The following is a 23773-nucleotide window of genomic DNA, read 5'->3' on the forward strand; positions in this document are numbered from 1 at the left end:
ATGAGATGTAGTATGTATAAAGAAGAAAGAAAAAAAAAACCACGGGTAGGTGGTATACAATTATGGATGGACTGCCGAGTGCCGACACAGAGGTAGCTACAGCCGTGAACTACCGTACTGTGTCTGCTGCTAGTATAGACTGGATGATAAATAATGATATAAAAAATATATATATATCACTACTGCAGCCGGACAGGTATATATTATATAATGACGGACCTGCTGGAGTGGACACTGTCTGTCAGCAGAATGAGTTTTTTAATTTTTATAGAATAAAAAAACACCACACAAGTCACACGACGAGTGTACTTTTTCAGGCAGACATTCAATCACAATATACTATACTGGTGGTCAGTGTGGTCAGGTCACTGGTCACAGTGGTCAGTGGTCAGTCACACTGGCAGTGGCACTCTGGCAGCAAAAGTGTGCACTGTTTAATATGTACTCCTGGCTCCTGCTATAACCTATAACTGCTCCCCAGTCTCCCCCACAATTAAGCTGTGTGAGCACAGTCAGATATTATACATAGATGATGCAGCACACTGGGCTGAGCACAGATATGGTATGTGAGTGTGACTGAGTCACTGTGTATCGTTTTTTTCAGGCAGAGAACAAGAACAGAACGGATTATTAAATAATAATAAATTATAAAACTGCACTGGTGGTCAGGTCACTGGTCATCAGTCACTAGTATAACTCCTCCTAAGCTCCAGTAAGTAAATGAAGTGTCTCACTCTCACTCTCCTATCTATTTTAATTTCTAAACGGAGAGGACGCCAGCCACGTCCTCTCACTATCAATCTCAATGCACGTGTGAAAATGGCCGCGACGCGCGGCTCCTTATATAGAATCCGAGTCTCGCGATAGAATCCGAGCCTCGCGAGAATCCGACAGCGTGATGATGACGTTCGGGCGCGCTCGGGTTAACCGAGCAAGGCGGGAAGATCCGAGTCGCTCGGACCCGTGTAAAAAAACATGAAGTTCGGGCGGGTTCGGATTCAGAGAAACCGAACCCGCTCATCTCTAATAACTCCTTGTCATTAGTGCATTTGTACCATGTATAAGTAGATGGTTGGCAATCTTTCTAACCTTGAAACTCCTCTCTTTAGTGCTATACAATCAGTATTTGTTAGCAATCAGTTATAGGTGATTTCTAATGGGTTATTAGTCTTTGGATACCCTGCTATAATTAGGTTTTCTAATGACCTAAGTCTAACTTTGTTCTATCACAACCCTTGATGCCTGGTTATCTGCCTGTGAAAAGTGGCCTATTCATTTTGGTAAAAGTTTTTCCTGTTCTTCACATGCAGAGGATTCTTGGATCTGAGCTCAATCAAGACATTGAGCCAGATATAATGAAGTCTGAGTTGGCCAGAGGTGTGGATTCCCAGCCGAACGTGGATGTTTTTTAAATGGTAATCATGTACAAGGCAATAACATGCCTTGTAAATGATCGCCACTTTAAAAAATGCCCAAGCTCACCTGGGAACCTGCACCTCCAGCCAACTCGGACTTTATTACATCCGGTGCATTGTCTGCTCACTTTTTTGGATTGATTGTTATATGTAATTGTAAAACTGAATTTAGAACTTTAACTATGTGTTTGCCTGACACTTTTTTATTGGTATCTTTTGTCCAATACACTGAAACGTGAATGTCTGATTATGAGTTTGCAACTAACTGAAACCTTTACCGCTTGAAAATGCAGAATTGGTTTTCATAAAAATAAATCCACACAATTTATAAATGGCAAACAAAAACCAAAACAATCTTCAGTTAAAGCTGTTAATGGTTTAAATTAATCACAATAAGGGAATAAGCATTTAAATATATAACATCTTGAAGAAAAACACTCAATAGGCTTATACACCAGAGATACATCAATGCAATAACTATTATTATTGTTGTTGTTATTATTATTATTATTAGTAGTAGTAGTAGTAGTAGTAGTAGTAGTAGTAGTAGTAGTAGTAGTAGTAGTAGTAGTAGTAGTAGCATTTAATTCAATACAGGGGTCATAAGGGTTGTGAAGCACCATTTATATGGAACAAAAACTGCATTAAATTACATAGTTACAAACTAAACAACTAAATCACTTGGTATAAAACAGAATGCAATTGGAATAACTATACAGAGAAAGCAAAGGGAATAAGGTGTAGATATATGAGAAGCAGTAAAGTAGAGTAGGAAAATAGTCTTCATGGAATGCTTGAAGCCTAAGAGGTTGATAAAAGTCTAAAAGAAAATGGAAGCAATTTCAAAAGATGGGAAAGTCCAGCAATAATCCAGATGTGAGGGTGGGTAATGATGATCAGGGAAGGGGTGTGGAGAATAAACTTGATATCTAGGATAGAAATGTTTGATTGAAAGCTTTGTATGTGTGGGTGAGAAGTTTGAATTTTATTCTGGAAGTAATAGAGAGCCAGTGGAGTTAATGGCAGAGGAGCAGCAATGACAAAAAAATGTGAAGCAGGCAGCATAAATAAGAGTAGCCTGTAGCGGTGCAATGGGGACCATAAATTAGAAGTTTACAGTAATTTAGAAAAAAAATGATGATGGCATGGTTGAGAGTTTTAGTAGGGTGAGGAAGGCCCTGATTCTGGAAATATTGTGGAGGTGGAAATTACAGTATTGGGAGACGGACTGAAGGTAGGGTAGGAAGAGTCCCAGTTGACAACTACTTGAGATATACAGATGTGAATGGGCAAATATTCTCTCTAAGTGCTGTAGAATATGAGTGCATTATATATAGTAAATTACTGGCAATAAATAATTAAATAAATAATTTAAAAATATTAAGCTTTATATGACATTGTGCTGTTTATGGAAAGATGGCTGATAGTTAATAGATGACACAGGAAAGGTCATAGGGAGCAATATTAGAGGAAGATTGGTCAATACAGTATGTGTATTGTAGGCATAGATGTAGTATTAGAGGACAAAGAAATGGAAAGTACAGTGAATATCATTTAAAGAAGTTAACAGCCAAGAGACAGGGAGCAAGGTATATTGTAATTTTCTCATTTTGGAGAGATAGATAGATAGATAGATAGATAGATAGATAGATAGATAGATAGATATGCTAAGAAAAATGGTGCTTATTGATCTATTAATGCCAGTCATTTATTATTATGAGTAAAGATGTTTTTACCCCTGCATAAAAGCTCTTTTCTCTTCACATGAGGCATCCTCAGTATATTGTAGCATTTAGGGAAAAACATGCAGCCTAATATTCCAATGCATGAGGCTAATATAGCAAACACCTCTACAATGACCATATGTTTCCCCTTACTACTCAGATAGGCTGGGATTGCACAGACCCACACACTGCAGAACACCAGCATGCTGAAGGTAATGTATTTGGCCTCATTATAGATGTCCGGTAATGTCCTCACCATGAAAGCCAGAGCAAAGCTCACAGCTGCCAGGAGTCCCATGTAACCCAACATGAAATAAAATGCCAGCACAGAACCCTCATTACATTGGATGATGATAGTCCCAGGATATGTGTCCATGTTAAACTCTTGAAATGGAGGAGAAACTGACAACCAGATGACACCATTCAGGACCTGAACAGATGAGCAGAACAGGACTAAAGAATTTGGTAGTTTGGCTCCCATCCATTTTCTCCAGTAACTTCCAGGTCTTGTGGCCTTAAAAGCGATGCAAACCATGATAGTCTTGGCCAGGACTGAGGACACAGTGATAGTAAATATGACTCCAAAGCAGATCTGCCGCAGCATGCAGGTTATATCCACTGGGCGACCAAGGAAGAGAAATACACAGAGTAAACACAACTTTATGGAGATGAGGAGAATAAAGCTGAGGTTCTGATTATTAGCTCTGACAATTTGACTGCTCCGGAAGTAGACAAATATTGCAAATATGAAGACAATTATAGCAAAAAATAATACAGCTATGCCAGAGAAAAACAAAGTCATATAGTCCACTTCATATGAAAGAAACTCTTGTGATTTGGAAATACAGCTGTTTTTAGCATCATTAGGCCATTCAGTATCAGAGCATTTTACACAGTTTTCATTATCTATGGAACAAAAATGTGACATAAAATATTGTAGTAACAAGTTGCCACACTCTCTCTCTCCCTTTCTCTCATAGGGAATAATGGGACCTATTTACTAATCCTTGGATGGAGATAAAGTGGACAGAGATAAATGACCAGCCAATCAGCTCCTAACTGCCATGTCACAGGCTGGGTTTGAAAAATGACAGTCTGGAGTCAATTGGCTGGTACTTTTTCTCTATCCAAGGCTTACTAAATATACCCCAATATTACTAATAGGGGACAAATAAAGGAAAGTGTTGTGGGCAGGGGGTATGTGAAGGCAAAGCTAGTAAATATTGGGTATCATATGATGGTAGAGCTGAAGGGCAGTGGGTTGAATGTGAGAGTATTACTTGTTGGTGGGAGCATGTGCTGATGGGCAGGTGATGCCAGTGGGAAGTGGAAGAAGCGATAGAAAAATTGTAGCCGTAGTGTTACCCTCATTCTTTCTCAAGTATTTATCTCTCCCTCCCATTATTTCACACATGCTGGGACAAATGCACTAGCCCATAATTTGCAGACAACTGTGCAAATGCTTCTACATTTATGGCAACAATTATTTTCACACAAAATCATCCTAAATTTCATTAAAAATGAATTGTTGCCACAAATCTAACAGTAATAGTACAGTGGATTGCAGCGGTGCCCACTAATTTAAAGATGTTGCATTTGGATCATTTTCACTTTGTTATTCTCTCAATTTTATATGACTACATCTCAGTTCTGTATCCTGTCTCCACTCATCTAGTACTTTCTTCTCTATCATTATCTATATTTTATTTTACAAATAAATTGATGCAAAGCAATTCAGTACTTTTTTTTTACATAGTTTTGGATACATTTTGAAAATTGCCAAATTATTTGTTCATCTTTAGATATTGAAAAGATTTACAGAAGTCAAAAATATCTTCTCAGAAAGAAAATAGAGAAAAAGTTGACATTAAATGATAAATTTGAGGATTTCTAAGTCTAAACATAAAATGCCAGGAACGCATGGAAGCTTTTTCTATATTCTCCATAAAATGTACTAAAGTCTTAATAATAGGTTTTAAAAATACACTCATTTAATCAATTCTTAAACAATAAAATTAATTAACTAATAAAAGTGTTGCACATTATGCTCTGGAGACATCATATAACAAGCAGTGCAATGCGTGTTCTTCATTGCATGTTTATACATTTTTTAGGTTCATTTTTGGCAACATTTCTTCAACTCTGTAGTCAGACCTAAGTTACAGAACTCAGAGTCAGGCCTAATGTGCACAACTCAGTGTCAGGCCTAATGTGCACAACTCAGTGTCAGGCTTAATGTGCACAACTCAGTGTCAGGCCTAATGTGCACAACTCAGTGTCAGGCCTAATGTGCACAACCCAGTATCAGGCTTAATGTGCACAACTCAGTGTCAGGCGTAATGTGCACAACTCAGTGTCAGGTCTTATGTGCACAACTCAGTGTCAGGCCTAATGTGCACAACTCAGTATCAGGCTTAATGTGCACAACTCAGTATCAGGCTTAATGTGCACAACTCAGTGTCAGGCCTAATGTGCACAACTCAGTGTCAGGCCTAATGTGCACAACCCAGTATCAGGCTTAGTGTGCACAACTCAGTGTCAGGCCTAATGTGCACAACTCAGTGTCAGGCCTAATGTGCACAACTCAGTGTCAGGCCTAATGTGCACAACCCAGTATCAGGCCTAATGTGCACAACTCAGTGTCAGGCCTAATGTGCACAACTCAGTGTCAGGCCTAATGTGCACAACTCAGTCTCAGGCCTAATGTGCACAACTCAGTATCAGGCCTAATGTGCACAACTCAGTGTCAGGCCTAATGTGCACAACTCAGTGTCAGGCCTAATGTGCACAACTCAGTGTCAGGCCTAATGTGCACAACTCAGTGTCAGGCCTAATGTGCACAACTCAGTGTCAGGCCTAATGTGCACAATTGTTACTCAGGTCCAGATCTTTTTTTGCAAATTAAGTACATTTTTAGCTTTTGTTTAATTTCATCATTTTACATAGAAAGGATCCCTTTTACACCAACCTACCCTATGATACAAACACACACACACACACACACACACACACACACACACACACACACACACACACACACACACATCCTTTGCAGATATGGTCTTTTTTGGTGGTTAGAATCTTCAACAATTAACAATGCCTGTCAATGGAAATTTTAACATCTTGATTTAATTTTCTTTATAAAAATAACAGAACTATTTAATGTATAGTTAGTGAATTAATGTAAATACATTTTCTCTCCCCTGCACTTGTACTTGCAAAGCAAAATCTAAAAATACTGTACCAGACTTATTGGATATTTCTCCTTCTGAGCACGGCACACAGTTATAGCAGCATGCATGGTATCCTTCCTTTGGTGCTTTTCTGAATCCATCAGAACACTTTTCAGAACATTGTCCATGTGGCATCTGTGACAAAGAGTTATGACTCAGCAGTTTTACTGAACATTCCATCATTCCCCCTATTTTTGACACTAACAGCTTTGGATCAGTACAACCAATCTGCATATATACTGGCAAGTAGTAAAGTATTGGATAGAGAATTTGTTTTAATAAATCAGTTGCAGAAATATATCCCAAATTTCCAGAACTATTTTATTTGAAACTTTAAGTATCTGAAATTAAAATCTGTAGAAAAGTTATCTACAGTATGATATTTTGCATACACTACTTTAGATTATTAATTTTGTTTTATCTTTGTGACATACTGTACATATTTCTGTGACAAAATACTTTATTTGTTGTGCATCATTAATTTATGGTTGTAGTATAATGTGGATTCAGGGGTGCTTTTAGTACAGATGGGAGGTAGGAAAACAACATATAGAAAAATATAGAGATGCTGTTGACATTAGAGCAGTTAATTACATCCCTTAAGGTAGACTTAAAACATGGACCACCCTTAATGATAGTAGCTACTGTACAACTTTTAGTTTAAATGATACCATTGTCCCATTAGTTTGCCATAACACTAGCTCTTTGGTACTCTCCAAAATTCATACAATGAACCCAGACATTCTGTCACTAAAAGTTAATGAGTTAAACATATCACAAATTAATATAATGGACTTGCAATATAAGCTTAATGTACAATCTTAAAAGAAAAAAATGTCCTCTTGGATTTTGAGGCAATTAACTTACATTATTAAAATGTAACACTTACTGCAATTACATATAAAAATACCACATATATTGAGGGTCATAGTATACATGCAAAAACTATACACACATACAAATAAGCAAATATTATCTAATTGAAATCAATAAAAATTGAAGAATGAAAAATGTAACCACTTAATATTTTTTTCTAAACATTGCTCAGAAATTGTCATTTTTATGATTGAGTTAGCTTACCAACACCTATTTATTTTAAGTGAACAAGCCCCATTAGGCGAAATGTGCATCCTTCTTTCGATACTTAGTCTTTGTGCACAGGACCGAGTTCTAGGAACACTGGGAGTTTGATAACTATAATACTTTATTCACCTAATTTTTTGTATGTCTGTCAAAATGCTCATTATTGTTGTTTGTAATTGCAAATCTCTGTACATTTCTGTATACCTTTACAATCTACTTTATTATATTCTACCTTTTCAAGGGACTTTCATTGTGCAGCACCCACCTGGTCACTCTGCACTGGCTTTTATGCTAACACGCTGATTTCTTTTGTGATTTGAGGCACAAAAGCAGATCCCTCTCTGATCTATACTTACTCATCTCTAGCTCACTTTCCATAATCCCATCCTCCTGTTCACTGTCCATCGTGACACAGAGGGGGACAGTAGAAGTAGGGTTGAGCAACGTGAGACGGCTACCACTCTGTGCTTAGCAAATTAGGTATAATATTATTATTCTACTATAGGAGATGACATACACTATTATTGCATCATTACCCAGTGTGTTATGCTAATTGGACAACATGAAATGTACTTCTCAAATATTTAATTATATAATCTATGAAGCACATTGTTTTCATGTTTGAATATTTATAGATACAGTATAAACAATATTTTCACCTATGTACATTACTAATTATTAGTTATCATTCTTTTATGTACTCTTTGCTTTGGAAAGCAATACAGCCACAATATAATATATGATTAACAGGACACTGACACTGTCCAAATACTGGGAATCATAGATATTTCTGGCTTACAAACTCATTAGTTTAAAACTATAGCTTTTTATTTCTGAAAGTAAAAACACTTGATATGTCTGTCTAAAATAAATGTATCACATTATAATTGTGTACAAATACCATTTCTTATATAAATATATATATATTTATATATATATATATATATATTATAGAAAAAGAGGAAAAATGGCGCCCCAGGGGTTTACAAATACCCTTATACAAAGACTATTGCTTAACAGGATTTGCAATCAATATTTATACAGGTTTTTAAAACACATAACGGACTGTACTTTTCATAAAAATTTATTAAAACAATTATACAGAAACATGAAGTATATCCATCATTATTACATGTACATTATGATGTAGTTTCTCCTACAGAAATCCATCAATGGGATATGGAGGAAAGAAGGCAACCTTTCTGTTGTATCCTTATTCTTCCTCATTAAATATTCGGAGATAACATCAACAAGAAATACAGTAACCCAACGCGTTTCGTCTAGGAACTAGACTTCATCAGGGGTGCATCTTAGATAATATTGTCTATCCAAAAGAGTGATAGGCCTAGATCATTGGCCGAATAGGTTCATACGTGGGCTTCCAAACATCAATGAGGCGTGAAATAAGGGCATAAAGTCAGCCTCGTGAATCTGGTAACTCAGATTACGAAGAGCTCAAAAGGGAAGCATTCATATGAAAAAAAGAGGAATCGGCAACTTCATGCACACATGGAGGACCTCAGAAGTCACAATACAGGTGAAAAATGCAGAAATCTATACAGAGTCCTTATGGTATCCTATGGATAGGATACCTTCCAAATAGTGATCAGCAGTGAGCCAGTGATCATGCATGCATGCACACACAGTATATATTCGATGTATTGTCTATGTGTATTGCTAGTTTTTTGTAGAGATGACACTTTGACATAATTTTATTGCATATCTATAAAAAAAATTTAATTGAATAACACAAAGTGCCCCAGAAAAGGAGTCTTCTTCTCAGTCCCAATTCTTCCACGAACACTATTTAAGATATATATATATAAAACAATTTTATTAAAACTTTTAAAAAATGTAAACATCAATACACACGTTGATGGCTGGAACATCGTGACCATTGCATCTTCATTTTTTTGGCACCTGCTGAAATCTGCAGCCTCCTTTTTTTCACATTTCACATTTTTTTCACATCTTTACAGAAGCTGCTAATGTCTGTAGCCATTGGATGGGGGTGCTGCCAGATCATTGGGGGGAGGGTTCCAGGAAGCAGAGGGTCCAGAGCTCCCTCTTAGAGTCGCAACTGCAGGAAGATCCTCATCCTACAGTCGCACATTTGGCTTTCTGACAGGTTACATCAGATTCGACCACGCCAGGCAAGTAGTAAAGCAAAACAAATCTAAAGACTAGTCTCTTCCCTTCTGACATCAATTTGAAGTAATTTCAGTTCTGTACCTCTTGCATTGCTATATTTCTGTTAGCTGTTACCCCACTTCTACATGTCCCTGTTTAGAATGGCCCTTAACAGCATTTCGATAGTCCCATTTTCTGATTATACCATTATTTAGAAATCTGACATTTCTATAAATATATTATCACATTTATCTTTATACTTCATTCCACCACTTTACAGTCTCTATGTCTCTGGAAAACAGTCTCTAAAAGCCTCACCTGTATATAGTATTAAACTACTATGGGGGACTAACTGTTTGGAGTTTCTTTATTCTCCCTATGCTTGTGTGAGTTTCCTTCGGATGCTCCAGTTTCCCCCTAAAATACAACAATATACTGGTATGTAATTAAAAATAACAAATGATATTTGTACAATATGGAAGTATTGATTCCAGACAAGCATGGTGTCCCATTTGTGGTGGAATTAACCCATCATCCCTGCATTTTGGCATGTGGTCCATAAAATCAGAAAAAAAGGAATACAAATGCCTTCTTGTCTCTCACATTTTTGCTTCTCTCTATATTTCCATATTGTATAAAAAAGTCTTACCGGGGGGGAATAGCTGTACTTCCAGTGAGCTCCTGAACAACTACCCTCCTTATAATCACCTTTACCCACTTTCCACTCTGAAATCACCCTCTACCAGGCGTCCTTATTACCTGCTGCCGCCGGCGATTCAGTGCAGGGTGAGCTGCGGCGCCTGGAGACGCTATTAAGGGTCTCTCCGGATTGCGGCCTTCCCTGCCAGAAAAGCCGGGGACTCGAGTACCCGCTCAGGCCCGCCGGCTGAGCTCCATGGCGAGAATTGCGGGAGAACGGAGCCGCGGACACCAGCTCTGTTTAGAGCTTCACATACACACTGCCTGCCCTCTCTCCTGGCCTGATGACCTACATGGATAGGAGCCTTAATACCACCTTGCTGGCACAACACATGAGGTGAGAGACAAAACAGGCTCTGCTATACACAGGCTGTGTATAGCTGCGGCGGCCATTTTCTCCCCAGCACATTGCATTGCAGCCTAGTCTGGGAACACTTTGCTGGACTGTTAGCTTTATTCATACCTGCTGGATCCTCTCCCTAACCTCTTGTCTTGCTACCTACATTACTGGGGCTTATTTCTACATGTTGCTGGAGGTCATAAGCAATCCCTCAGTGTAATATCTGGGTGCACCCTCTGCTATTCCCCAATACTCCCGGTCTGTAGCTACATGTGAAGCTTGTCACCTTTCACATTAACCCCCTGGTTCCTGTGATTCGCATTACCACATTTTTGCATTACCCACAATTTGCCTCAGAAGCTTTCTGTATTGGATGAGGACCTCAGCAGCGCTGCTGGTCAGGCTGTTACTGTGTCCTTCTGCATAGTTCGTGTATCTACATATGCTTCTGAAGGCCCTCTCACAGGAATATCTACTCATGTACTCTGCAATGTGATTTTATCTACGCAATGAGCTGATAGCCTCTCTCACCGGCCTCATCTTACTTACTTCAGTAGAGACATTTCCACTTGTCACTGTTACTACCTATTGGGGTTTTTTCTGAATATTATATTGTCCTGGTTGCTGCTTATATGGAAAAATATCTTACGCCTCCTGCCTCTGCACAACCTCTTCAACCACGCCAGGAAAAGAGAAGGGCAGACACCAACATGTTTTCGGATTCTGCTATCGTTGCATTATCTCCTGCCGCCAAAAAATCGGTAGCCCCCCGGGACTCTTATGTTACATATAATGACGTGGTAGATGCTATTAAGGCGACCATGGGGCCGCTACTCTCACAAGCAGTTTCGGATATAACTTCTCAATTGCAACACCTCACCCACCGGGTTGCTGAAACGGAACATAGTGTCGGTACCCTGTTTCAAGACGTCTCGCATCTCACACAAGTGGTTCCCAAATTGGAAAAGGACACCTATCATCTTTGGAACAAGGTAGACGACCTTGAAAATCGGTCTAGGAGAAATAACATCCGACTAGTGGGGCTCCCGGAAGCAGTCAAGGGCCCGGCTCTAGCTCATTTTGTTCGTAACACTCTCCCAACCCTCTTAGGAATCGAATCTGAATGCCGTGATCTCATCATTGAACGAGTTCACAGAGTGGGTCAACATTCCGCAGCTACGTTTACCCGTCCTCGAGTTGTCCTGTTTCGATGTCTTAATTACTTACATAAACAGTTGCTCTGGTCAGCGTCCCGCAACAATAAATTTATTCCATGGGAGTCATCGAAGTTATACCTTTTTCAAGATTTCTCAGTGAAATTGTCTCGAGCCCGTAAGGCTTTTTCCCCAGTGTGCTCCCGCTTAGTGGCAGACCAGCGTAAATTTGCCCTGATCTACCCAGCCAAGCTCAGACTGTTTGATGGTTCATCTTACAAAGATTTCAACACTCCCACTGATGCAGAGGCTTTCTTGGCAGAAGAGAGTTGTTCTACGCCCCAAGGAGATATTGCAGATACTCCTCCGGTTACTCGCTGACCTCCTCTCAGTTCCTGTGGACACTGCTTTGTTCTAATACATTGATTTTTTTTTTCCCACTGAAAAATGCATCCCTTCATTAAAATGTCACTACGAATTGTTATGCAAATATGTCTTATTTTCTGGTATTACAGGTATACTACTGATAATATGTTTACTGCCTGAGTTCGAGGCCTAGTTACTATTTTTTCACATTGATTCAGTTTTCAGAGGCTTATCTCGCCCATTGTGTTTTGCTATTAGATTCATCAAACATTTGCCATGATTTCAATGGCACTGGTTTTGACTTTGCAGATTTATGTTTGTTCTCATTTCATGTCATCCCATGTTTGTGGTTTGTCTCTTCCCTTTTGTCTCCTCTCCCACCCCCTCTCCCATTTTTTATTTACCTGACAGGTCAAGTGGGGATGTTTGTAACCGGTTCCTACATTACTCACCTATCACTTAAATGTCTGTACGCTTAGGCACGTGGAATGTCGGAGGAATTAACTCCCCGGCTAAAAGACGCAAGATTCTTACCTATATTTCCAAACTGAAGGTAGATATCATATTTATCCAAGAAACGCATTTGACTCACACTGAATCCCTGAAACTACAAACACTGGGTTGGAAATTGTTAGCTGCTGCACCTTATAACTCTAAATCCCGAGGCATAGCTATATTAGCCAAAAAATCCTTATCCGTCTCTATTTCTAATTCAGTTATTGACCCGGAAGGGCGGTACCTGATTACTGATATTGTAATCAACAATTCCCCATATACCCTCTGCACGATTTATGCCCCAAATGTTTATAAAAGATCCTTCTTTAGCACCTTACTGGCCAAATTATTACAACATAGCTCAAAATCCCTGATTTTATTGGGAGATTTTAATCTTATTTCCTCCCCGATTCTTGACAGGTCCTCCACCTCAAAGACTCCCATCTCGCTCCCTAAATTGGGTATACCAGCGCTTTCCAAGCAACTTAGCTTGATTGATGTTTGGCGAGCTATGAACCCAATAGAAAAGAATTCACTTGCCTCTCTGCAGCTCACCAGACACTCTCCCGCATAGATTTTATTTTATTATCTTCCTCCTTATTCCCCAGAGTGCAAGATGTTGTTATTGAACCCATAGGGTTTTCTGACCATGCGTTAGTATGGTTGTCGCTTCAAACTACAGTAGACAAGGGCCTTTATAGATTATGGAAATTCCCTAACTATTTGTCCCAGTCCATTTCTTTTTGGCAAAAACTAGAGTCCGCTTGGATGGACTTTAAACATGCTAATGCTGATTGTGAAGCTTCGGACCCACTCTTGTTTTGGCAGATGGGCAAGGCGGTCCTCTGCGGTGTCATAATCTCTTACCTGGCAGCTGAGAATAGACACTTAGCCGCCATGTATCTTGATTTACAGTCTAAATTGACTGAATCTTATCAGTCCTTTAAGTCGGCCCCTACCCCTTCCAATAAGTTGGTTTACTGCACTGCAAAAAATCATTTTGATGAATATTTTAAAATCAAAAGTGATCGCTCCCTTTTTTCCACTAATTATACATTTCATAGATTTGGAAACAAGACTGTCCGTCTCCTTTCCAATCTACTAAAAGGTTCACAACCGCCTATGTTGGTCCACCCGTTACGTCGAGAAGACGGTTCTGTGGCAAACTCGAGCGACCAGATCACTGATATTATGAAAAATTTCTATGAATCCATATACTTTGACCCTCAAGGTATTGATCCCCCTTTCACTGACGAGGTTCCCCCCAGTTCTTGGACGTTTCCACCCCTTCCCCAATTTCCAGATGAATTCTCCCATCTACTGGAGGCCCCTGTCTCCATAGAAGAAGTCACTAGGGTTATTCAGCAATCAAAACCATTGAAAGCCCCAGGCCCAGATGGTCTATCAGCGGAATTTTACAAAATTCTATTGCCTAGGTTTGGGGAAAGCTTGGTTGCCTTTTATAATGGTATTATTTCTTCCAAATCGGTTCTACTCTACTTTAATTCAGCGATTATTAAGTTACTCCCCAAACAGGGCAAAGATTTATCTCTACCTGGATCCTATAGACCTATTTCTTTTTTAAACTTTGATTATAAAATATTTACAAAAATTCTGGCTGACAGATTGAAATTATATTTACCCCAAATTATTCATCCGGATCAGACCGGTTTCATATTAGGTAGGCTTTCAGTAGTTAATGTTCGAAAAAATTTGGCAGCTATCCACCACTCGAGCTCTTCTACCCCTCCTAGTCTGATAGTTTCTTTTGACGCTGAAAAAGTGTTTGATTTAGTTAGTTGGAAATACCTTTTCACTGCTTTACGCCGGTTTGGATTCCCCCCCGCTTTTATTTCTATATTACAAACACTATACCATTCACCCTTCTCACAAATTTCCTGTAACGGTTCCATATCGTCTGCCTTCGCCATTTCACGTGGGACACGCCAAGGCTGCCCTTTATCCCCCCTTCTTTTTGCCATCGCCATGGAACCTCTGGTGATTGCTATACGGCTTTCTGCTACGATTGAAGGTATTACCATTCGTTCCAAATTACTCAAAGTTTCCCTATATGCAGACGATATGGTGCTTTTTCTTTCCAACCCGGCATCCTCTCTTCCAGCTGTCCTAAACCTCATCTCCTCTTTTGGTTCTGTCTCTGGTTACAAAGTCAATTTGGACAAATCAGCGATCCTCCCCATTAGTGGCTCGCCCTCTTATTTTCAATCATTGCTTATTATTCAAGCTTTCCACATTGCCCAGTCTTCTATTAAATACTTAGGTATTCATATATCGACTTCACTATAGGACATTTATGCCATTAACTTTACCCCCATCATCGCCAAGCTAAAATCATACCTAGACAATTGGCTATCCCTGCCTATTTCCCTCTTAGGCAGAATAGCAGCTATTAAGAGTGTACTGTTTCCCAAAACCTTCTATGTTATGCAAATGCTCCCGTTTAGACTCCTCGCTAAAGATATCAAAAATTTAAATACCCTCTTTTCCCGGTTCCTATGGCAAGGGAAACGTCCAAGAATTGCGTTCACTAAATTAAGATTACCCCGTAAGGAGGGAGGTCTAGGTTTTCCTGATTTAGCCTTATATTCGGACGCAATATTTTTTCGATATGTCAGTGACTGGTTGCTCGAGACTAACTCTTACACAGATAATCAACTGGACTCTGCTCTATTTGCCCCTTACTCCCCCAATGCACTGTTACACTCCAGATTAGCGGATATTCCTCCATTTATTAAAGACAATCCTTTATTCATAGAAACTTATCGGACTTGGGTTAATATTAATAAAAAATTTCATGGTAAATCTAGCTATTCTCCGTATGTGGCATTATGGGGAAATCTGGCTTTTCCCCCTTCACTATCTAATGTGGGTTTTCTTCAATGGAAGGAAAAAGGTTTAGCCTCAATAGCGAAGGTATTTGACCCTGGTGGCCGTCTATATTCATTTGCTGATCTTCAGTCCCGATATTCCATTCCTACTCAACATTTCTATATGTTTCTTCAAGCACGTCACTATATTCAATCCCTGTGTATCCCATCATCTACTGATAATAGAACGAACACGCTCCTTTCCTTGCTTAAGCTCATTTCCTCTGTGCCTTATAAAATCAGTTTACTGTATACCTCATTGGCTTCCTTGTCAGCCTCGGCTCACTGGGAACCCACCCTGAAGAAATGGTCTCTAGATGTGCCTAGTATCAAACTTTTACCGGACCTGATATCTTCATATGATAACATGCTTAGATTCCTACACTCTTCCTATTTGCAAGAAGTTCACATTAGGATGTTACACAGAGCATATATAGCTCCTGCACAACAAAGGTATATGACACCCCTTGAATCTGGTGCATGCGTTAAATGCAAAATGTCACATGCAACATTTATTCATTGTGTTTGGTAATGTGGCAAAATTAAACGGTTTTGGAATAAAGTGATTCAGTTTATCAATGCTATGTTTTCTACTCATGTACACCCTGACCCTTCGGTGTGTCTCTGTGGGAATTTCAAAGCTTGGGACTTAGGTCCCGATAAGAAATTTAAACTCCAATTACTGTCTTTAGTTATCACGATTGCCAAAAAGATTATTCTCATTCATTGGATTCATTCCTCTTCTCCCTCACTATCAGAGGTCAAACAAAAATTGTTGCAAATACTGTATTAAGAGCGAAGGTCTACTATTCCTGACATTAATGTGGGCGTTGAGAAATTTTACCGTAAATGGAAATTTTTTATTAACACTTTGGAAATACAGACACAAAATCATATTCTTAAATTATTCGAAAATACTACCTTGAATTTGCTTAGGAATCTCTCCGCCGATTCTTAGATGTGTCTCAGCTGTATAATTATTTTAAATATTCTATATAACATGGTTATGAACCCCTGATTTCCGATGACGATTTCTCACCCCCCTTCCCCCCTTCCGCTCCCTTCCCTTCTTCCCTTGGATGTTATTTGTAGTGTTTTGTTTTGTTCGTCTTTCCCCCCTCTTTTTTGGGTTTTCTATTCATACTGTACCGTAACATGAAGATTATTGTTAGACTCTCGTATTATTCTATGTTATGTCTGCCAATGAGTTTGTGGAATTTATTTTTACATATCTCCCCCTAACCTTCCAGCTAATGTGGTACGATTGTTTTTTTGTTGAGATTTTCATTGTCTATGCAAGCCACTGGCCTAATTGTACTTGTTCATTCCTATTCGGTACTGTAATTGATTTTCTCTATTTCTATTAGAAAACCAATAAAATCTATTTACAAAAAAAAAAGTCTTACCCATCCATATTCCGAAGCCATCGCTGAACCTCCTTTATCTTAATTTTGTATTTACCTGGTGATCAGCTTCCATTAGATATCTCGGTGTCCATCTTACAAAATCTTATCACACCTCATACAAAGCAAACTACTCTACCTTCTTCAGGCTGATAGACTAAGATATCACTCTGTGAATTGCATTTATTTCCTGACTCAGTCACATTAATGCATTTAAAATAAACATCCTCACAAACTTTTGTAACTTTTTCAGACTGTACCTGTGGTGCGCCCCCCATCCCCCCCCCACACACACACACACACATTCTCTACTCTCTCCAATTGCATTATGGTAAATTTGTCTGTGACAACAGGACACCCAAAATACGCAAATGCATTCTTTTTGAAAGCATCATAAATGGTGGTCTTGGTCTACCATCGTTAGCATAATATTACAAAGCCTCTAGACTGAATCAGCTGGTTGCCTGTAACTCTCCTAAAGGTACCAAATGCTGGGTTGACTGCAAATCTGCACTCAGAGTGGTCCCCTCTGTTTCAGACCTACCGTAGCTTCCTCAGAAACATAGGCCCTTTTTCAGCTTTATCGGTCCCTTTGGTGACACTCACTCTGTCCGTTTGAGAAACTATCAATTCTAAATTCACATTATTGTCAAAGTCGAAAAAATATAGTAATGCACATGCCCGCTGCGCGTGCACTCAGTCTGCCGTGCGTGCACATATATCCGCAATTTGCGTAAAGTAGCTTTCCACGGTCATGCGCCTTAGAGCGTGGTATGTGCATTTACGGTAGAGTTTGTGAACGCATAGAGGGTTATTAGAACATTACATATTTAACCCAAATAGTGTACATTTTAGATGTATTTCCCCTACACCACATCAGCGAGTATTAATAGTTTAAACAGTTCCTGGACAAAGGGATTCGCCTTTGCATGATAGGAAGGGTCAGGTAAAGGTTGGAAGGTGATGTCTAGTATCCAGCTGTAGGGTATTTTGAGGGTAACATTCCGGTGTTGGTTAGAGAAAGATCGCATGTTCCTGCGTATAGTTATGTGCAAAAGTAGAATATGAACATTAACTATATTTACTGTATATTATGTATGCGGCGGGAATCCAGAGGATACCACCCACAAGAGCAGTTGGGGAAAGACATCGCCCACCTATTCAAATCCACCTATGACCTCTTATGTAATGTAAAGACACATCCCTGTGTCCAATGGACAATGAGATTACAGTGACCATTGTATTGTGTATGCATGTTGTGTATAAAAAGCCCATTGTTGCCTGGCCGGTCAGAAGACTCTGAACGCTATCTGTATGACCAGCGGAGGACCGGCCGGGTTGCCCTTGCGAACATTCTCACGTATGTACATTCTCTGTAGCCATTATTCTGTTTAGATTTATCTTGTTAGCCTGTAGTGTATGATTTGTACTGTTTTACCTTTTGGAATTAATCCACTGTGGCCTAAGAACCCTGTGGTTGCAACTACAAATCAGTGTTGTGTCTTCACTTTCCTTCAAGGGTTTTAGAGTGTATTTATCTATATAAGGTGTATAAGTATTGATAAGGTGTACGCACTGTGGGTACTTTATACCGTCAGCGCTACTTAAGGTGTAAGGTATAACATCGATTGCAGAACTTTGCTGCTAAGGGTTTAAAGTGTAATCATATCATTGCATTGTATCATTAACAAGGTATAAAGGTTATCAATTGTGTGTGCGCACGCTGTGTGTACTCTGTGCACTCAGTGCGGCGTGTGTACGCCAAGTACGTACCACGTGCGGGACTCTGTACGCAAATAGCGTACAAAGTGCGTAGCACGTGTATTCAGTCTAGCGGCCATGGCGGCTCCACGGTAATAGTGTATCTAGAGGTATAGCTTTTCGGTCTAAGATAATATCGACATTATCATTATTTAACCATCCCTTGTCTCATTTTCCACTGTGGTTTCACCCCTCCCCCCCTCCCCCACCCCACCCCCCGGTGACTCACCTCACATGGCCTCTACTTAGCCAGCGGCTGGTGTTACTCACTTCCATCACATTCTTGGCCAATCTGTACCAAAATATTTCTTAGAAAATTTGGAAATCTCAGATCTCTACTGAAAACACTCTGAGCAAGTAGGATCCTTCTTTCGCATTTGGTGGACATGCCCTAATATAACCCCTTCTGTTCGATGGTCCAATCCCTGATCTCCATATTTTCCCTTACGTATCAACTTACCCCAGCCTCACTGATTCTGTGTGCCCCAGCCTGCCAACACTCTAAATATGAAAATAAACTAATTCTACACATTTCATGCACAGCTAAATATAAGATTGCATCTGGTTTGTTGCCAAAATGAAGTTCATTACAAGTCTCCAAAATAACATGGACTAGTTTCATGTGGTAATGTCACCTTGGTATAGAACTCAGGGTGTAGCTCTTCCTAGTCTTCCCGAATCACTCAGTCCCAGATGCTGCTACCATATCCCTCTGCTGCTCTGCTTCCCTCCCATCTACACTACTCCTCTTTTTGACTCGCCCAAGTTCGCCTCCATCTCTTTTGTTCTCTAGTCTGTATATTTTCTGTTTTTTTTAATTATCACTCCTATATCGTCCCCTCACCCTTTCCATTTTGTGTTTTGTTTGGTAGTTTTGTTTTGTGATGTCCTTTTCTCTATAGGTGATAACTAATGGCAATACTGTATATATTCCCATTGTTATACCATGTCATCTATGTTATTTTCTATCTGCAGGTACAGTACAAGGTTTGTGATTGCTGTATGTTCAATAAAATTGTATGACCTTTAACATTCCCATATTCCCCTCTTCTCTCTCCTCCCACACAATTCCTCCTGACCATGCATCCACTGCGTATCATTATTACAATGTACATTCTACAGTATGTTGTGACTGCTTATTTTCATTAGAGATGTGCACTGACCCCTGTGTTTTGGTTTGGTTATTGGTTTTGGATCTGTATCTCCTTCATATTTTGGATCTGTATTTGGTTTTGCCAAAACCACATTTGCATGTTTTGGTTTTGGATATGTGTTTTATTTTTTAAATCATAAAAAAAGGTAATATCACAGAATTTGGGCCTGCTCTTTTTCCTACAGTGTAATTAACCCCAATAATTTTAATTTCCAGTCATTTCCATTATAGTTTAACCACCTCACAAGTCACAATATTGTTTTCATCCAGTTTAGGCCAAAAGGTTGCTCCAAGGTAGTTGGATGACTAAGCTATATGACAGCAGTGGGTGACACAAACATGTGGCAGTTCACATTCCAACATGGCAAATCTAGGAAACAGAATGGCACTGCAGTGGCAGGCAGGGTGGCAGTTTAATAAACTATAAAAATGTTTGTCGTCTACACAAGATAACAGTCAACAATGCTTCAAACAGCACATAATGCAAAGAAAAGAGGAACAAGACAGAATGGTCCTTGGGCCCTCCAACCACTTTTATGTTGTATATATTAAACAGGACATGCACAGTTAACAAACCAATCACTTCAGTGTTAGGAACTGCCACTTATGGATGACATGATTAGTTTGTTTTGGCCCTCACTAAACAACTTGCAAATGGGCAGTGGACATTTCTGGCAATGATCTCTATGTACACAAACTAGCTGTACATAGGCAAGATGACATCATCGTCATAATTATCCAATTCCACATCCCCATCAGTGTGTACATCATCTTCTTCCAACAATATTAATTTGTACCAGCTGGAATCCACCATTATAGGTGCCTCTGTATTATTTGACGTAATTGCTGGCAAAGGTCTTCCTTGTGAAATTTGTAATTAATTTTGATGAACATCATCTTTTTCACATTTTGGGGAAGTAACTTCCTATAACGATCACTGACAAGGTTCCCGGCTGCGCTGAAAACTCTGAGTACACACTGGAGGTTGGTAAACATAAGTAAAGAAAAGTAAGTTTGTGCAAGGGCCTCCAAAATGCCTTTTGTCACTGCCAGTAGTGAAACGGTCTGCCTTACTAGTCTGTTTGGATGCTATAACTAAAATAATTATCAAACATGAATATTACAGTGCAGTTTGGTCCACAGCAGCATCACAGTAATTGTATGCATATTACACAGGGGTATGGCCTATAGCCTCACAATACTTGTATGAAATTGGGGTACGGCCTGCAGCGACACAATACTAGTATGAATACTTCACTGCGTTTTCACCTACTGTTTCACAATACAATAGAAATTGAGGTACGACCTGCAACATCACAATACATGTATGAATATTAAACTGCGGTACGACCTACAGTGTCCCAATACTTGTATGAAATTGAGGTATGACCTGCAGCATCACAATACTTGTATGAATTTTACACTGCAAGTACAACCTACAGCATCACAATACGTATATGAATATTACATTGAGGTCTGACCTGCAGTATCAAAATACGTGTATGAATATTAAGCTGCTGTATGACCTGCAATGTCACAATATTTGTATGAATATTAAACTGCGGTATGGCCTGCAGCTTCACAATACTTGTATGAATATTACACTGTGGTACAACATGCAGAGTCACAATACTTGTATAAAATTGGAGTATGACCTGCAGCATCACAATACTTGTATGAATTTTACACTGCAGTCTGACCTGCAGCATCACAATATGTGTATGAATATTACACTTTAGTATAGCCTGCAGCATCACAATACCTGTATAAATATTACACTGTAGTATGACCTACAGCGTCACAATACTTATATGAAATTGGGATAAAAACTACAGCATCAAAATATATGTATGAATTGTAAGATGTAGTATGCCCTGCAGTGTCACAATACTTATACTGTACATTATGAAATTGTGGTATGACCTATTGCATCACAATACGTGTATGAATATTACAGTGTGGTCTGGCCTGCTGCATCACAATACTTGTTTGAATATTACACTGGGGCAGTGTCGGACCGGAGCATGAAGGGTCCACTGGGGAATGCAGTAGTAGGGGGCCTATGCATAGGGGTGTGGCCAGCCTCCAGAGGGGGTGCTGCCAGCCACTAGAGATAGATGGTCTGGGCTCCTTGATATATATGTATAGGAAATAATGCTAGTGCATGCACGGTATCGTACCAGAGTATTAATATAAATAGTCTTGTGTAGTATAATGTAACATTATTTATATTTCAAGTGCACTGTTTTGAACCTGATCCCTAGAGGAGGAGGTGGAGCCCTCATGTAGTAGGGTTCATCGGGGGTTTCACCTGTGCCACTGTGGGACAGTCCGACCTTGCACTGGGGTACAGCACTAAAATAAAATAATATTTTTTAACTTCTATAAATTTTTTTCTTTATTTTACAATAGAGCAGAGCCCCTGGATGGACACAGCAGCTCCCCTGGATGGACACAGCAGAGCCCCTGGATTGACAGAACAGATCCAATGGATGGACACAGCAGAGCCCCTGGACGGAAAGAGCCAGCAGCACCTGGACGGACACATCCAGCAGCCCCAGGACGGACACAGCCATCAGCCCCTGGATGGACACATCCAGAAGCCCCTGGATGGACACAGCCAGCAGCCACTGGAGGACACAGCAGCCCATGAAGGATGTATCAGCCCCTGGAGGATACATCAGTACATGGTTGGACATGACTGCCCCTGGATGGACAAAGCAGCCCTGGAGGACACAGAGCCCCTGGACAGACATAGCACCTCTGGACAGACACAGCAGCCCCTGGAGGATAAAAAATATCCTGGATGGACAACACAGCACCCTTATATGGTCACAGCATATACTGCACTGTTAAAGTTCCACAGCTGGAGTGAAGATGAATGCCGATCACCTGGGATCTTTATGCAATTAAAAACTAGAGATGTGCACTTGAAATTTTTCGGGTTTTGTGTTTTGGTTTTTGGTTCGGTTCCGCGGCCATGTTTTGGGTTCGACCGCGTTTTGGCAAAACCTCACCGAATTTTTTTTGTCGGATTCGGGTGTGTTTTGGATTCGGGGTTTTTTTTCAAAAAACACTAAAAAACAGCTTAAATCATAGAATTTGGGGGTCATTTTGATCCCAAAGTATTATTAACCTCAAAAACCATAATTTCCACTAATTTCCAGTCTATTCTGAACACCTCACACCTCACAATATTATTTTTAGTCCTAAAATTTGCACCGAGGTCGCTGGATGACTAAGCTAAGCGACCCTAGTGGCCGACACAAACACCTGGCCCATCTAGGAGTGGCACTGCAGTGTCACGCAGGATGGCCCTTCCAAAAAAAACACTCCCCAAACAGCACATGACGCAAAGAAAAAAAGAGGCGCAATGAGGTAGCTGTGTGAGTAAGATAAGCGACCCTAGTGGCCGACACAAACACCTGGCCCATCTAGGAGTGGCACTGCAGTGTCACGCAGGATGGCCCTTCCAAAAAACACTCCCCAAACAGCACATGACGCAAAGAAAAAAAGAGGCGCAATGAGGTAGCTGTGTGAGTAAGGTAAGCGACCCTAGTGGCCGACACAAACACCTGGCCCATCTAGGAGTGGCACTGCAGTGTCACGCAGGATGGCCCTTCCAAAAAACACTCCCCAAACAGCACATGACGCAAAGAAAAAAAGAGGCGCAATGAGGTAGCTGTGTGAGTAAGGTAAGCGACCCTAGTGGCCGACACAAACACCTGGCCCATCTAGGAGTGGCACTGCAGTGTCACGCAGGATGGCCCTTCCAAAAAACACTCCCCAAACAGCACATGACGCAAAGAAAAAAAGAGGCGCAATGAGGTAGCTGTGTGAGTAAGGTAAGCGACCCTAGTGGCCGACACAAACACCTGGCCCATCTAGGAGTGGCACTGCAGTGTCACGCAGGATGGCCCTTCAAAAAA

The 23773-nt window shown here is 40.0% G+C and overlaps 1 protein-coding gene and 1 long non-coding RNA gene across 2 annotated transcripts in view; both read right to left on the minus strand.

Annotated features, from left to right (window-relative positions):
- Positions 1 to 3119: 3119 nt before the first annotated feature.
- The window catches only part of LOC135051170 (vomeronasal type-2 receptor 26-like), a 161870-nt gene continuing 141216 nt past the window's right edge, over positions 3120 to 23773 (minus strand). Inside the window, exons 7-8 of the mRNA XM_063957297.1 lie at positions 6384 to 6507; positions 3120 to 4045 (exon numbers count right to left, since the gene is read on the minus strand). Of these exons, the coding sequence (XP_063813367.1) occupies positions 3120 to 4045; positions 6384 to 6507 (1050 nt within the window). The remainder of the gene's footprint in view (positions 4046 to 6383; positions 6508 to 23773) is intronic.
- On the minus strand, positions 8524 to 9072 carry LOC135013191 (uncharacterized). Its single transcript, XR_010211964.1, has 2 exons — positions 8974 to 9072; positions 8524 to 8764 (listed from the first exon to the last, which is right to left on the minus strand). It is a non-coding gene; the product is annotated as an uncharacterized LOC135013191 (long non-coding RNA).

The sequence above is a fragment of the Pseudophryne corroboree genome, chromosome 1, assembly GCF_028390025.1.
Source record: "Pseudophryne corroboree isolate aPseCor3 chromosome 1, aPseCor3.hap2, whole genome shotgun sequence".
Classification (NCBI taxonomy): Eukaryota; Metazoa; Chordata; class Amphibia; order Anura; family Myobatrachidae; genus Pseudophryne; species Pseudophryne corroboree.